General features: G+C 40.9%; 1 protein-coding gene across 1 annotated transcript; it reads right to left on the bottom strand.

Moving 5' to 3' along the window:
* Positions 1-13,500: 13,500 nt before the first annotated feature.
* LOC122862008 (homeobox protein six1b) lies at positions 13,501-15,933 on the bottom strand. Its single transcript, XM_044167158.1, has 2 exons — positions 15,048-15,933; positions 13,501-14,202 (listed from the first exon to the last, which is right to left on the bottom strand). Exons 1-2 carry the CDS (start codon positions 15,605-15,607, stop codon positions 13,908-13,910), a joined length of 855 nt encoding a protein of 284 aa, XP_044023093.1. The 5' UTR covers positions 15,608-15,933; the 3' UTR covers positions 13,501-13,907.
* Between the last annotated feature and the right edge of the window lie 2,331 nt (positions 15,934-18,264).

Raw genomic sequence — 18,264 nt, forward strand, 5'->3', positions numbered from 1 at the left:
TTCGGGTCAGTAAATGTTGATTGGTATGGATGGATCTGTTCAGACTTTCAGCACAGCGGACAGAGACGCCGCCCTTCCTCTTCACCTATTCATCAATAATCTGCTCCTTTATTTATCAGATTAGTATGATAGCATTGATATTTTCTGGGTAAACCCTTATGTGCTTCTTTAACTCTGAGTGTGTGCAATAAACCCTGTGTACAGTATCGCCTGCTTAAATCGTGTGCAGATACAGTATCTTCTCCCGCAGAGCGAAACCGCATTAACGATTTTGGTTATTCTGATATTTTGGCTCATTTCGTTTCTCCATGGATTGACAAAGGTCTTAAAAATATAAATAAAATCATTTCAAAAACACTTGGTGGATGGTGGTCAAGAGAAAAAAAAATCAGACTATCGTACACTACATGGTCAAAAGTATGTGGACACCCAAACATGACATAACAACCTCAATTCTTCGGGGAAGACTTTCCAACCCGTTCTCATTCCCAGGTCGTCAAATACCGACGCTTTGTTTCGCCCCTCGGCGTCTCACACAGACGCACAGGGTAGCCTACCCTTCAGCGCCTGTGTGAGACCCACCGGCCTTTCAGCTAACTCCAATGTGAAACCATCGCGGCAAGATTAGACTCTCAGAGCTGCTGCTCCGGCCGTGGCTCCAGTGCCGACCTGACCGCGGCGCTATAAGACGCAGTGAGCATCAGTCCCACTGGAGAACCGAGGGCCCACCGCCCGGAAGTAGGCCCTATCCCATGTTAAGGTTTTCTTTTATATCCTCAACATTTCTCAACACAAAAACACGAAAGTGTCCTTGATAAATCAATAATACGATAGGTTAATGTTATGGCCATCAGTTTTAATTATTTCCCCTTAGATTCTGAGAAATAAAGTTTTTTATGTGATTTTTTTGGATAGCGGAAGGCTAGGCTACATTAGAGCTACCCATGATCCTCAGCCACCGTTGCTATGCAGATGAAGCCCGTCCGCTTTACATTGGAGTTAGCTGAAAGCCCGGTGGGTCTCACACAGACGCTAAAGGGTAGGCTACCTTGTGCGTCTGTATGACACGCCTAGGGGCGAGACAAAGTGTCCGTAATTGACGACCTGGGTTTGAGTCTCCACATGATTTTGGAACCCGGCTGCAGAGATGCGGTCCCATCCAGCCGTAAGAGCATAAGTGAGGTCGGTCACTGATGTGTGGGGATAAGTGTGCGTACACTTAATCGGGATGGAGGTTAAGTTCCTCCACACCAAACTCAGGAAACCGTTTAGGCCTACTGTCATGATAAATCAGGAAAGGGCTCTTTTCCAAACTTTGTGTTTTCCAAAATTGGAAACACACCATTGTCTAAAATATCACTGTATAACAGTCCGAGAACCCCGCATTGCGGACCAAAAGTAGGGCAGCCTGCATGTAGCCTGAGAGGCGGCACCCAGGGCACAAAAGTCCGTGAAGAAGTCGCTGCTCCACTTACTGCTGCTGCTCGTGAAGCTCGTTGCTTTAAGCGAAATAACTGAAGGAGTGGAAATTATACTGCCTTGGCTATGGCTCACTTAAAAGTCTCTAATTCTATCTCCATAATTGCCCCGCGTAAATCCCGTATAGGGCTACTTATTGAGCAACCACAAGATCACATGTTCTGCAATTTGCGGCCTATGTTTGATTGGTGACCGTTTCTGCTTTAACTCATGTCCAAGTTCAGGCGGACATTTCTGCGGTCGGATCAATCAATCAATCGATACTTCGCTCCAACCTCGGCCCGTCTGCATCGCTCACAAATCCGCCGTTCGTTAGCAGATACAATGTGGACAATGTGAGGCAATTAAGGGGCCGGTGTGAGCGCGCTCAAGTCAGCCAATGTTCATATCATCAGGCTGCTCTGAGAACACGAAGAGGACTAATGTCGGCCAGGATCTGTAGGTGTTGTTTTGACAGGCGCCCGTAACAAATGTGAGATGAAAATATGATGAGAAAACAGCTGGTGCATTGTGGGAACACTAATATTGATTACAGCAAAGTCAAAGACTGAGCAAGTATAAGTAAATCCTTAAGTTTAATACGAATGTTAATATATACAGCAATTCAAAAATAGTCCATTGAAGCAGAAGGACTGCGTCATTTATTCAGTAAAATGGGCTTTATGAATATGTCGTAATCAAAGTAATCAATTGAAGTTTTGTTATTTATATTTGGGTGTTTTTTTGCTTGTTATGTAAAAGGGTATTTGGGCATCTTAAAACTGCTACAAAAATCTATTATCATAATTATTATTAAGAATGGCTCAATCTTACAATATTGATATACTGTATGTAACCATTTAGCAATGTAGTTGATCCAGATGCAGGGCCACATTAACCCACTAGGAGGCCCCGGAGGGAGGAGGGCTGTGGGTAAAATGTCTGCTGTGAAAAAGGCTTATTATAACCAGAAGTGACTCAAGGCCATTTTTCAAGGCAGGGCCTCAAGGTTAGGTTACTGTAAAACGTAGTATAGCACCTTAAGGCCCTTACCAATTCAGTTTATGGCACCTTCTTGGTGCATATTGTCAAACAATTACACGAGGGTCTTGGGCCCCGAGGCAGTTGCCCACTTTACCCGGTTGGTAATCAAGCCTTGACCAGATGTTGTGATAACTATATTATTGGTAAGATTCAGCTAGTAATGCATCATAGTTTTTTTAGCTGAAGTTTGGAGTTAAAGTAGGCTATATATGCAGTATATTCCTCCAAGTGATTAAAAATATAAATTCTCACAAATTATAATGCTCGAGTAAAATACCCTTAGCCAACAAAACATTCATACTTAATACTTTGTAATTCGCAGGTGGAATGGAGATTAGTGAGTGCTACATTACTGGTACGCATCTGTGTTATATTGTATTTTACACTGAGGGCAAATTATACCCAAGAAAGATAAATTATTCCTGTGAATATTTCTCGCAGGTCAGTGAGCGTAGTACAGCATTCGGCCACTAGATGGAGACAATGACTCAAGAAGTCTTGATACATTTTATCCGATGTGAGTGGAGAGCTGTCATATTTTAAAAAGTGCTTTTTTCTGTGCTCATTCATTAATATTTAAACATGTTTCTCCTGAACTAAAACACCGTGGCTACATATGGGAGTCCTTCATTCTTTGTGTGGATTTACACCAAAAAATGATGTGGAATTACTATAACACCTTTATAAGTAAAAAAAAAATGTTTTAAATGTGCCTATATTTATGATCTGACTTTTATTAGTTAGTTTATTTAAAGAAAAACTAACTTTCTTATATATCAGCGTTGTGTCTGTACATGTAGTTCTGCCTTTGGCCACAAGATGGCGCACACGATCCATAGTAGAGAGGAAACAACTCAGCAGCGCAGCTGCAGGTTTTATAGACTTCTGTCATATCCCACTGCATGAGTAGGTTAAAAACTATGTACAATAAAAAGCCTCACATGATTAATAAAACTTTTAGTGATTGCTTTTATAAAAAAGTGTCACTCAGGAGACCCTGGCCTGAGAGGACATAGTATATGTTGTTTTTTAAATTTTAGCTTATTTCAAGCCTCCAGTTAGGCGACATTTAATGAGAGAACAGTTAACCCACATTGTGTATAATACCAACTGTAGAAAGAGCTCTTTAAATACATTTTTGACCGTACATGTATACAAACAAACTACAGGTAAATGTGGGCCTAGAAGTGTAAATGAGCGTACAGCATTACTGAGTGGAGGGTGTGAATGTACATGTGTAAGAAAGTGTTGAGGCAGGGCAAGGGCACCAGTTGGGATTTTAAGGGTCTATATTTAAACTCTCTGGTCTCCAGTTTCTGCAGCTGTCGCCAAGTTTAAGTTCAGCACCTTGAGCCTTTCTCAGCCATGCTCTTGGGTCATAGTTATAAACCTGCCAAACTCTGAGACAGAGAGAGTGAAGCAGAGACTCTCGTCTGCCCTTCAGCTCAGATCTCCGGGAGCTTCAGAAAGTCCAAATTGTCCCAGTGCCATTGAACTAAAATACCTGCCTAATTATCAGCTCATCCTTACCTTACACTCTGCTACCAACATGACTTTACAATGCATCGCTATACGTCACACTATAACTGCACTTCTGAAATGCTTGACAGACTGTTTTATTGTTAAAAATGTTATGGGATCTTTGCCTCCCGCTTTTTATCTCCCTACAATAATATTATTAATGATTCAGCAAGGAGTGGAAACTGTTTTGTATTGGTTTGTGTTTTTCTTGCTTCCTAATCATTTATTGTAGAATCAAATAATGATTATTGTAGAACAGGAATTTACAAGCAGTCACACAATTATTTGTCATTTATTGAAACTGTCTATGACATGTAAGAACAACATACTGGATACAACTAATACCATCATGGTCACATCATATTTAATCCAGTTTTAGTTCAAACCTGTCCACTAGCAGTATTTTCTTTTTAGATATTGTACACATAGAAACAGACAGACGAATACATTTAAAAAAGAATGTATAGTTTTTAGTTTTATATTTGAAGTTAATCTATATTGATTTTAATCCGTTTCTAAATGTTATTCAGTACTCTTCCACATTATCTTATCAATTACAGTTCATTTCAAGCAGTTACATTGCTCAATCATAACTATTTGAGCTTTTTTTTAACCTTCAAGCTAATACTTGATGTGCATGATTGTTTAAAAATTGTCCTTATGTGGGTGTCATTTTGAAAATAGAAGTGAAATTATGAAATATCTTCATATATTTAAAATAAAGCAAAACAAAGAGTTCCAGTAAAATCAGCACTGCATAAGTGTCTTCCTAAGTGCGCTGAGGTCTGCTCATCTGCTGCTTCTCTCCGGGTTTCTCTAAAAGACGCCTTCTGCAGGCTCCAGCAGTCTGTTGGAAGACATGTAGCAGGAGGATGATGAGAAGGGTTCTTCTTCTCTGCTACTTCTTTGATGGGTGAGTGGATATACATACATGTTTTTCTAGCTGCTCCAAATGCAGCCTCAATAAAGACATTTCAGTCATTTTGGTGGAGCAAGACAACAACTCTTCTGTGCATAATTATAGCTGCCACATATGATAAAGATCCTACTAATTTAGCACTCCAGCCTGTACTTTGTGAGTAGGCTAACAGTCATTCATTATGTAGACAGACTAGATAGATAGAAGGATAGATAGATAGATAGATAGATAGATAGATAGATAGATAGATAGATAGATAGATAGATAGATAGATAGATAGATAGATAGATAGATAGATAGATAGATAGATAGATAGATAGATAGATAGACTGACTCTGTCTGCTGAAGTAGCGCCTACTGTGCAGTGGCAGCTCTCTGCCTAATAACAGAGCTTAGCTGGCATACCAGCGCCGGTGGCACATTGGTGTAGCGGTAACTCAGAGAGAGCCTGGTAATTACCACCGGCTACTGACACCATGCTGCAAATGCACCAGTCAGCACTGTGAGGACCAGTGGAGCATTTCCCCCTCCCTCTGCTGCCAGGATGCCCTGGTGATCAGCCATGGCACACGAGTGGTTAGAGGGAAGAGAGTGCCTCCAACCAAACAGCAGGAAGAGAAAGAAGTATTCCTGTCTCTTTCTGCATCATTAATAAAAGCTGGTTATTTTACCCTCTTTGTTGTTGTTGGACATCAAAAGTCTCTCTCTCTCTCTCTGCCCTCATCTTGGATACACTCGACTGGACCATAAGCACTGAATGAGGAGTCGTGAAGGCTGTCTCTCAGGAGAGGCCCGCTGGAAAACATACTGCCGGGCCGGAATGGGAAGTTTATTTTGCTTGGTGCATGAATATCTGTGGGATGTGGGGCTCCGTGCACAGAGGGCTGCGGGAGCACTCCAATTTCTGCACAGAGGAGTTCATCACTGCAGCACCTTCACCTCCTCCTCCTCCTCTTTCACTGTCTGAGGAAATAATTTCAGTTCATCCCCACTGAATCCTAATAACTCCTAATTCCTCACTCATCTTAATTTTCTCTTTTCTTCTCTCCTTTCCCTCCTGTGTTTCCCTCCCTCTTCTTCTATCACATGCAGGCTAAAATAGGCCCAGCAGCTTTTCTCTGGGCCTTTTGTCCCTGCTCAGGGAGACGTTTGGCACACAGAGGATCGTGTTACAACTTTCATTTCCTGAATATTTTTCTTTTTTTTTTTTTGTCCTGCGTGGAACCAAGAAGGGTATTTTATCCCGCTCTATGAAGGGTGAGGGGGGGCAGGATGGCAGCTCAGATTCGGGCTGCTGTCACTCCAATGTCTGCAAACAAATAAAGTACAAACTGCACATAGCTGCAGGGTCCTGGTGGAGGGTAGCTGTGGTGTGGTTTGGGCACAGCAGGGGTGTGGATCGTGTGTGAACTAGGGGTGGGGGGGTGGGGCTTAGTTACTTGAGCTATTTGTGAGCCCCAGGATAGGTGAGGCGATGCCCCTCGGGAGTGTGAGGTATATTTCATTATCCCATATCCCATACTACTTCCTCTTGTTGTGTCTGCCACCCCTGCCCCTCCTCAAAAGCCCCTTGAGCCTGGAGCAGTGATGTGACTGTGTTTAGACTCGTGGATCTTTCTTGGCTGGATATAGAAGCAGAACAACAAGCAGTATAGCGGTAACAGTCTGCAGAATTATTAATTCTATTGTGATATAATATGATACTAAACCCAGTCATTATGGCTCTAGTTATGTCTTATATCTTGGCTAGTTTATGTTCAGTACCTACCTACACTGTATGAAATCTCTGAACAAATGTCCAAGGGTGAAAGAGAAACTAAAATTGAGCTTTTTTTTTTTTATGAATTTGTGATTTATATACTATATATTAAGTAAATTTACTTGAAAGGTTGAGGCTGGTGTTATTCTATATGTTTCTTAGTGTCAACAATAAGAAAAGACCAAAACCAATAATCTTAGTCTTAGTCCATCTCTCAATGCTTTGGTCCTGCTGAAGTCATAAATCTTTGAAAGCAACTTGCAAATATATAGTTTTTAATTTTTAAAAAGGCTCAGTAATTCCCTAAAACATCTGGGCACTGTAATTTTTATGATGTCACTCAAACAGAAGTAAATAGTGAATTTGTTAGGAACTACTTTCAGTCGTGGATCAATTTACTCCATCAGAACAGTGTATCTGTGTTCATGGTAATGAAGAAACACGTCACCCAGTGCAACAGTGTGGCTCACTGATGTGTGTTCAATAGTTTTTGGACAACAATTATGCTCTGTGGAGGAATAAGCTATATCAGGCTTTGACTACACAGACAATAGTTGTGATCAATTCATGGTTGGTTTTATCCTTTTCATGGGATTTGTTGACAATAAGGAAAATATAGAATATCACCAGACTTCTCCTTCAAGTTAGTTTTCTGATGTAAGCTACCTCAATACATCCATTGCAGAGTACAAATGGTGCCATGAGTTTCAGCAAATGAAGAGCTATGGAGACATTTGCAGTAAAGGGTCACTCCAGGAAAAAAAGAGTAATCTGGCTTTATTTTGTTTCGGCCCTTTATTATCTGATTTCCATTTTTTTTGCATTTATCCCATTATCCCATTTAAAACTCCTTAGTTTGTAATTCATCCTAAATATTATATAGATTAAACAACGGCCTCTTTTCCCAAATGTACAAATCATCAACTTATATTCTGAGAACATTTTAAATTAACTTTGCCTTTTTACACTATATATTTGTGACACCTTTTATTTCCACATATTTAAAGTAAACTATCAAAACTTATGTACGACATTGTGTCACTCTGTTTACCATGGCTTTAGCCACCTGCTTTAAGGTATAAATCTGGTGATATTTTATATTTTTCCTATTGTCAGCAAATCCCATGAAAAGACCAAAACCAACAATGAATTGATCCGACTAACAAATATTTCCTGTGTAGCCAAAGCCTGGTATAGATTATTCCACTGTGTCATAGAGTCTCATTGTTGTCCAGAAACGATTTGAGAAAAACATATACTGTATAAACACATCAGTGAGCCGCACTGTTGCACTGGATGACACGTTCCTTCACTAACATGAACATGGAGTTTATATACACCACCTGCCACCATAAATACTCACTAGAGCACCAAATGAGTATTAATCCGCAGCTGAAAATAGTCCCCAACAAATGCACTGTTTGATCCTGTTTGAGTAACATCTGCTAAAAACTACAGAGCCCAGCTGTTTCAGGAAATTATAGAGCCTTTTACAAAAATGTAACTATATATTTGTGACCTTTTTTGGAAGAATTACATCTTCATTAGGAACCAATTGGCTTGGTGTTGAGTGCCACAGACAGAGTAGGGATGTTGGAAAGCATTAAGCATTGATCTTTTCATTAGATTTGTTGACAATAAGAAATATATAGAATAACACCAACTTTAACCTTTAAAGATTTGTCAAATGAGATTAAATGAAGCTTATTTTTTTATTTTAACTGGATTGGATATTTGCACGTGTGCTTTTATTAAGTATGATGGTAAACTAATAATAATCCTACTTATGTAGAATCCTTCCCCCTACTTTAAGGTGTCTTCCTCTCACTTCAATCTTTTCTTTGTGTCTCCTTCATGAGACATCCATTATTCCCATCACCCAATGGAAAAACTATCTACAGTGAGATTATGATGGATAGCTTGTAGATCTGCTTTAATTTGACTTTGAAAGTCTGAAATAAAGAAGAAAGTCCTCACAAACGTATTTAAAAAAAACCCATTCCAGACTGAAGTCACTTTCCTGATCAAACATATGAGACGAATGCCACTATCAACTTTCTCTCCAAGCTCCAAAAATATACATATCTGATTTTCAGCAACCAGAGCTTGGTTTTGTCTCAGGAAGAGTTTGTTATATGAGCCTGTGCCTTCTGGCCACATTTTTTATTTTTTTTTTTTTTTAACACAAGTCGACATTACACACACGTCTTATCTTGTCCTTTGTCTTTTCCTCTTGTAACGTATTAGAAATCCCCCCCTCTTCATCGGGTAATGTATATGATGCTGTCCTTCATTTGACACACAACATGCTATTCAACACCCTAATAGGTAGGAATTGTCTGCAGAGTCTCCTCCTCGTGTCTAAACCCTGGGTCATGCATCACTCATCCCCGACTGGAAGAAAGAGATAAATATTTCTTTCAGCTCCGTCACATAGGAGCTTCCTGTAGGACGAAAGGCTTCCTACGCTGGTGAGTAGAAGCCGTCTTTGGCCCGCAGCTCCTGCATCAGTATAATTAACATTTTTTGAATGCAGAGTAGCATAATCCCTCAGATCTCTAATATGCTTATGGCATAGAAATATAGCAGACGTCTGCCATTGACATCTAGCACTCATGTGCTAGAGTTTTACTTTAATCAGTTGTATTTCCTCACACACAGACATACACAAACACACACACACACACACACTCCAAGTCTGGTACACGTGAGTATGCACAAGCCCACACACACACACACACACACACACACACACACACACACACACACACACACAGCCTGCATCTGCCTCTGGGTACGTCCAGGCAGGAACATTGTCAGATCCATGCATCATTGGTAAGAAAATCTCTCTACCCCCCCCACCCTACCCCTCCCTCCCACACCACCAGCCCTGCCCCTCAGAGGCAGACCTGAAAAGATCCTTTTGTCCCTCATCACCCGCCTGCCCCCAGCTCCCTCTCCCCCCCGTCTCCCCTTCTCTGACACACACCCCTCATACAGCCTGTGGTTATGGATACCTGGGACCGTCTCACACCCGGGCTCCTGGTGGGGTAAAGCCATCTGCAGGCACCAGATTATGGAAAAGGAAAGCTTTGGATTTTGTCCTTATAGGAGATGTGCACTGACTCCGATGCCAGAAAAAACATAAAACCAGCTGAGGCAGATGACGCAGAATCATGCAGGCTACTCTCCATGTTTATTTGCACATGTCAGGGCCCTTCCTGCTGTTGATTTAGAGCCACTGCCACTTATGCCTATGTCAAATAAAATGCCCTTTTGATGACTCAGACTCTGTTTGCCATCAGCAGCTGTTGTTGCTGGCACTGGCGTGCTTTAGGCTGACGTTACCTCCAGCTTTTGTCATCTAGTCTATAGGCCGGAGCATGCCTACCACTTGCACTTGTTGCATGGCTGATGAGAAGAAGACACAGCGGCTGATACAGCAGATAGATTTATGACTGCAGACTCTGTCCCTCCGGATTCGGAAGCGAGGGATTCGAGCATGATTAAAAGCACTGTCAGAGTTTCCGTGTTGGATTGATTTTAGTCTCTTGCACATCCTGAAGGTGACTCCCTCTGTCATGTGGCACAGAGCCTGTTTAATCCTTGTGTGTCTGTACCCTGCCGGACATGTTGTCGTTAGATTAACAGGTATGGGGAGTCACTTTGGTAGCTTTGTGATCACCTGTTTGTTAATTTGTGAATATTTAGCCACCCTGTGCCACGAGTGAAGGACACGTGCTGTGGTCGGAATTATATATGATATACAGGACCTCTGCTCTCTGCTGACCTCTGCTGAGTGTGACATATGGGCACTACCGGGATGCTTTTAAGTGTAGTCTATTATAATAAACATTTTTACTTTAAAATACTACTACAAGCAAGTTAAACCATTTGTATTTTCAGTAAACTGTCCTGGGCTGCAACGCAAAATGCTCTATTGTAAAAATATGCCTTAATACTTTTAAATTGATATTTCAATACAAGTGGTCATATAATCTACATGGTGACTGCTTTATAAGCCACAGACTTGGAGTAAAGTTAAATATCACTAATTATCTACATTTTTTTTGTTTTCTGCACACACACACACGCTATTTTCTGCTGAAGTTAGAATAGTTTTTGTTTTTTTTCACGAGAGATTTCTATATTTGTGTTTTTATCTCTGCTCTTCTCACTGGTTTGAAGTGGCGAGCTCAGATGGAAAAGGGTGATGTCACATATTATATTGCACCAATCAGGATTTAACAACATTTGAATCCAAATCTGATGAAAGTTGTGGGATTGTTTGCTCAGGTTTGCAGGCAGTTTTTTAGGCTAAACACTTAAAGGTGGGGTATGTGGTTCTGGAGAAATCCAATACCATCACAAATACTATGATGTAGAGCAAACCACGACAAAGCAAGTCATGTAACTAACATTAGCTTAGGTTGTGGGTTAGCAAAATTACGCTACAGTTGCGGCGGCGAAGCTAACTGAGAGGACGAGACGGTTTCTCAGAGCCAGCACACCAGCTCCAGACAGCGATACACACAACTCTCCTGCTGCTATAGCAAACATCACAACAACAGCACATCTTGGTGAACTAGAAAGTAAGCTGAATGTCTTCGGGCAAGTCATTTAACGTTACCTGATACACAAATCATGGCTAGATTAGTGTTGTGTGGCTCGGTCCGAGCCACTTTGTTTATTTCCATTTTACAGAGCCAGGGCTGTGTACAAACACCGGATTTGTTTTTCAGCGCACACACTGAACGGACAGCTAGCGGACCGTGAGGAGATATTCGCTGAATTTGACAAAAAGATGTGCATTGGATTAGAGTTGCATACCCCATCTTTAATAAATAATACCCAACGGTGTTTTTCTTAAGTTTAACTTATGCTTAACTTAACTTTTGCTTATTTTGTGTAAATAATACTAATTTAGTATAAATATTTCATGTTACAAAGAAATACTTTAGATTTAAAACCAAATTCTGAAGTATTTGTATTTGAGTATTTTTATGCTACTTTACACTTCTTCTCTGCTACATTTCTGGGGGAAATATTACAGTTTACTGCACTACATTTATCAGACACTTTGCAGATTAAAATTTTACATACAAACATATAGTATTTAAGAAAATATTATGCATTGTTGTAGATTAAATAACAGAGTAGTAGTAGTACAGTAGTCAAAGTTTGCTTCATATCTGCATCTGTAATAATGATCCAATAACATAATGATGACATGGGCTTATCTGCATAATGAGTACGTTTACTTCTGTCACTTTAAGTACATTTTGCTGTTAATACTTCTTTATTTTTAAGTAAAATTTTGAATGCAGGACTTTTGCATGATATTGAATACTTTAAAATGTAGTATTGCAACTTTTACTTAAGTAAACAATTTGAATGCCTCTTCCACCACAGACTCACACATTAGATTAGAAATGTTTAAAGAAGAAACACTGACCAAAAGCCTGATGATGGAAGGTCTGCTGAGGACAGCCAGACAGACTCACTCAAACACAACCATATGGAAAGCTGTAGGTGATAGATGGGGAGCACGGCCCTGGTGTTTTTAGTAGACCTGAGAGCTTCAGAGGGAGGGAGAGAGGGGGAAAGAGAGAGAGGCCTCTGGGATGCAGAATACCTCAAGGTCCCTCCACTGAAGCCGGGCGCTGCAGCCCTGCAGCTCTGCAATCTTCGCAATCAAGCAGTAATGCTAGCAGCGACTGTTTCAGATTATGCTCAGGAAATCCTCTGTGCTCTCTGCTCAAAACAATTTACCCTGACATGAGCCCAAAGAGAGTGTAGGGGGTGGGGGACAAGAGAGCTGTCCTCACCAGAGTCCTGCTCTCAGGCCACCATATTCTCATATTCTGTCCTACAAATACTCTGTTGTTTATTATTATTATTGTGACATTGTTGTTGTTGTTTATTATGGAAATTATTATGATGACATCTGATTGTATTTTAGCAATTATTTGTATCTAACCTATTATTAAAGGCCGTATAATTAGTTTTGTTTATAGGGCATCCTTTAAGGCAGTGAACTTTAAACTTTTTATTTTCATATGGGATGTTTGCCATTTTTTTTAATGTCAGAATATCCAGAGCTGGTAACGGCTGAGTGGTGGCTCTTTCCCATGGCCCGGAACCGACAGAACAAACTCTCGGAGAGAGCAAAGAAAACAAGGCAACAAAAAGCCAATGATCCGCAGCACTCGGGCTAAAAAAAAAAAAAAGACGAAAAAGTAAAAAAAACCTTTCTCCTTCAGACAAACATGTATTATGGAACAGATATTCAAAGGAACCAGAGCTGCTTCATGTGTACACAACATCCTCCTGACAGACAGCTGCTGATGTTGACGCACATTTGTATAATTAAATTTCCCTTTATGACTCTGTGTTTGAATTATGTTTTGAATTACCATAATTATTGTTAACAAAAACAAAGAACTCGTAGAGCAAGCTTTAATCTTTGCCTCAAAATTACTCATAATATTTTTTGATATCCCACCAATGTAGATTTGATTGCTTGCTTGGCATTTTTGAATTTAATTCCTTCATTTTTTTAAGGACACACTCATTCTAACCAGCAGGCAAAAACATCATTAAATAGGTCAACACCCAAAAATGTGTAATAAGAAAATAAATTACGTTTTTTTTCCCTTCAATTCACAATTAATTAATGGTCAATGATTATAGTCCCGATTCATTTGGTTTGCACAGGTTTGAGGGCCAGAATCTACGATACATTAATGTCTATAGGCTATTTTTTTCTCTAAATACACAAATAACACAGAGACAAATGTATTACTTTTGTTTTATTGGAAACTAATTACCATGACTCTAATGAAAACGTTACCTCTTAGTTTCCATCGAAGGAGGTTGCTATAATTCTTTTATCTCAACAAAATATCATAAATTAAGCAAATGGGCAGTCCAGTTAAGTGTTTCGTTGAGTTAAGAGTTTCAGACAGGTCCTGTTTGTGTGTTTTCATGTGCAGGAGATCAGAAAACGCTCCTGTCAGGGGGGATATACAGGTTAAGCGCATAAAGGAATTTTGTTCTAACCAAATTTAACGACAGACAAGTCAGTCTATATTATAAGGTAGGCTACTATAGTGTTATTTCATACATGTACTCAATCTGATACACTTATCAGTCTTCTTTTTTCTGGGATTTGTTTGTGTAAAATATAATAATCTGGCAGCCTCTTTAAGAGCCCAAATCCACAAGGCTGGAGGTTAGAGGTCCCAACAAGGAGTCCTGCAGTTGGTGCGGGTGTCCGTGCATGCTGTGCACCGGCTGTGGGGGCCCCAGGCCGGACATGGAGTAAGCGGAGGCCCCGGGGTGGCTCATGTTGCCCTGAAGCAAAAGCGCTGAGTTCTGGTCGGGGCTCTGAGGTGGAGAAAACTCGTCCTCCGAGCTGGACATGAGAGACTTTCCTCCGTCCAGCGGGGACAGCTGGTTCTGTTTGTTGCCGCCTGCGTTGTTGTTTTCGGTGTTTTCTCTGGAAATGATAACGAGGGGAAAATTAGAGAAAATACGCATCTTCTGTCATTAAATAAGTGTGTTAGGCCTGGAGGTGACATTTTGGAGCTGTAGGCTATATAAAGGCAGCCATAATTATTTTGCAGTAACACCAAAATATAGTAAGCCTAGGCCTTGAAAAACTAATCAGAGAGGTTTAGTTATTTGCCTTCTCTATAAAATGTTTTATTTTGTTGTATTTCTCTTAATGATATTTTCCGATAACTTAATAAACCTGCGTTATTTAATTCCATTGTAACCCAGTTTAACCTTCAACACGTAGGCCTATCTCAAAAGCAGAAAATGTGACCATATTCCTTTTTGTATTTTCCCATCGTTGTTAAATAACACATTATCTTCATTTCTGAAGCGGATATTTTTTGAGATGTCTTGTAGTTTAGGTTATAATTCAGGTTGAGACAAGTCAAACGGGACGGTTTCTGTAGAAGAAAGTCCAAGCCATTTGTCAACAACACGCTTCTGTTTACCCACCATCACTGTTATCAGGACATGACAGATTTGGGGGACTAAACCTAGGCTATCCAAAATGAATAAATAATTTCAAACCTCTCTTTGAAACAAAATGATTCCTGTCAGAAATACGATTCTATTTATTTTCCTACTTTGCCACTTTCTTTCAGTATCAGTATCAGTATCGCTGATAGCTCTGTGACTCCTGCACTTTCTTATACTTAAAAAATACTTGGTTGCTTGTAGCCACATTTTGGACATATGTCTTTTAAATCGAACCTTAATTCTTTCTCTTGAAACATGAAAAATAATGTGAATGTCAAGCAGCGTCGACGCTGCGTCAGTGAAACGTACCTCTCCTTCGCCTCTGCGGCTCTGTCTCTCTGCCGTCTGTTTTTGAACCAGTTGCTGACCTGCGTGGTGGTCAGTCCTGTGGCCTCGGCCAGCTCTCTCTTTTCCCGCGGGGACGGATAGGGATTATGTGTGTACCACTCTCTCAGGACGCCCCTGGACTTCTCCTTAAAGCAGTAGCTGGTCTCCTCGCCGTCCCATATCGTGCGGGGCAGCGGGAATTTCCTCCGCACCCGGTACTTCCCTACAGCTCCGAGCGGCCGGCCGCGCAGCTTCTCCGCCTCCACGTAGTGCGCCTTCAGCCAGAGCTGCTGCAGCTTCGGGTGGTTGTGCGGAGAAAACTGGTGGCTTTCCAGGATCTTGTAGAGCTCTCTGAAGTTCCCCCGATGAAAGGCCACCACCGCTTTAGCTTTGAGGACGCTTTCGTTCTTGTGGAGGTGATCACAAGCGGGTAGAGACCACAGGAAGCGGCCGAGCCTCTCTAGGTTTCCTCCCTGCTGCAACACCTCGCAAACGCACGCCACTTGCTCCTGCGTAAACCCGAAGGACGGTAATATAGACATGATGTCCGAGCTCGCTCCTCCGCCCGAAACGTTGGTATCCAACACGATAGCTGTCGTTTATTTTCTGTGTTTATTTTAGTTTCTTGTCGCGATGCAATCCAGTGCAATCCGTCCGCGCAACACAGGCCTATAGGCTATCCACTCCACTGCAGCCCCTGATGCGCGCAGCAGATTGGGATGTTGATTGTTGGGACAATTTGTTCCTGTTGGAGATATGTCAGGCTTAAAGGGAGCCTGTGCGTTTCGGTGATTGGCTCTCCCTCTGCCCTGCACCGTGTACAGCAGAGCAGGACTGAGTTTGCAGCTCCGTTTCCTCCCCAGAGGCAGTGCGTCAGGGGCTGAAATAGGAGCGCTCCCACCTCCCGCCCCCACAGTCCCTCTCCTGCTTCAGCTGAGGGAGCAGAGCAGCACCTAAACACTAATCAATTATTACAGGCCTTTTAAAAAGCCGTATTAACATGTTCTGAATATACATCTTCTGTAATGGTGGTGACTATATAGTTCCCAGAGTTCCCACGTGGGGCAAACCACACACTGCATCTCCATACGTTATCAGTAATCACAGTCAGTGGAGGGTAAACCCACAAAAACACAAAGCTTTTCATTTGTGAAGGAGAGTTTATCCACTTTTAAAGGCTAAAACATCTTTGTGACACACTTAAAATAGGACACCCATTTAACAGGCGGTACTACAGAGCATTTAAATAAAAACTACTGAATAAAATTTAGAATCTTAATTGATGATTTTTTGGTTATTTTTGTGTTGTTTTTTGTACCAACTGGAGGTGTATTTACTATCACAGCTGATCATAGTTGACGCCCACCACCTTAATTACATGCAGATTGAAAGTTTTTTTGTACCCCCACCTTCCATAGTCTATTAATTACTGAAGCCGTTTATTTTACGAGGTGATATAATTTATATATGTTCCAATGATAGGTGGGTCCATGCGTGCCATTACGCACGTCTTTTACATGAGAAACCTATACTACCTGCCAAACGTGTTATGGGACATAGACCACCAGTAGGAAAGCAGCCACTTAAGTGTTTGTGTGTGTGTGGGGGGGGGGGAGAGAGAGAGAGAGAGAGAGAGAGAGAGAGAGAGAGAAGCTGATATGAAATGCCACATGGTCTAAGCTTGCTGGACAATTTGACAAGCAGCTTCAGGATTGGAAATAACAGACAATCGCACAAATTCAGCAGCCTTCACACTTTCACACCCAGTATAAATTGGCAAAATGGAGGGGTTTTAATGTAGGCCTTTATATATGTATGTAGGCTTGATGTACAGCTGCAGTTGTGTTGATTGGTGAGAGTCACTTGTTTTTATACAGTCTATTTCCGCGCTTTTTGAAAATGAATATTAAATACCGTCTGGACAGATATGTGCCCCCCCGCATCATCACGTGTTTTTGAGGAGGTCCTTCTGCAGCCTACATTTATATTTCAAGGATTAGACGGGCACCGCACTGGCTCCAGTGTTTTCTGTGGGGTGAAACACTAAACCAATCCATTAGTAAATGAGTTCTCTGCGACACTGGTTCTTGGTGGTGCAGTTGTTGGTTTGAGCCATAAAGATCACATTTCTTTATCTGCACCAGAGTCTGAAACTAAACTCCCTTTCAATATGCTAAGGAACAACATTTGACCTGGAAAATAATATGTAACTAAACAAATTCACACAAAACGTTTTGAGAAGATGAGGCCTTTCCTAAAGGATTTTTACTATAAAGATAAAACTTTGAACTTTTGTTTTTGTGGCGACAGACAGCTGAAAAAAACAGATAATCCTATGTTCAGAACAGCTCCACTCTGTAATATCATACATGTTTAATTTAAGATTTTATGGTCAAATAAGGTTGAGATGGTTTTCAAAATACAATAAGTAAGTCCCAATATCATGTCGTCATTTGTTTAGACTACTGAAAAAATAAAAATCTAATTCAGACAGAATGAGTCATCAGGTTCGGTCAGGCCTATTTCAGCACTGAATATGCTCGTTGCGTGTAGTGTAAAATAGAAATCTGCAGGTAAAACATTATCATATGTCCACTTTTTGCATGATTTTGTTTTACTATTTATTGGATACAAGACTGGACCTGAACAGCTCATTTCCTCCTGAATGGATGGCATGTATCTCACCGTGCTGAAGTGAAAGTTTGGCTACAGGAAACATCAGATGATTGGCTGAAATACACCTGAAGTCACTATTATATGACAATACCTCCGAGGCTTTGGAGTTAATTTCAATTTTAATCAATATTTTTAGCCTGCAAAGGAACAAAAGACACATATCATTTTATAATAGTGAATGAAACGTTCACTATTATAAAATTATATTCTTGGACTTTTGCAACGATATGTTGTTTTATAAATGTATAGTTGATTATAAAAACAGCTTCCTTTTCTTGTTTGTAGGCAGCACTGGCTCAACAAGGCCATTCATGCCATATTGCTTAAACATGATTCAATCAGCACATCTTCTGATGTAAATGCTGAACTGCATCTTCAGTGGACACACGGGCTGTCAGGCCACTTTAGCTCGGGGTCTATATAGCTGCACTCGGGCTGTGTGTAAAACCTCAGTGCTTCAGTAAATGAGCTGTCTGATGAGCGGCTCTCGGGTTTCTCTAATATCTCTACCACATTGCGCCGC

Source organism: Siniperca chuatsi, linkage group LG15 (assembly GCF_020085105.1).
Source record: "Siniperca chuatsi isolate FFG_IHB_CAS linkage group LG15, ASM2008510v1, whole genome shotgun sequence".
In the NCBI taxonomy this organism is placed as follows: Eukaryota; Metazoa; Chordata; class Actinopteri; order Centrarchiformes; family Sinipercidae; genus Siniperca; species Siniperca chuatsi.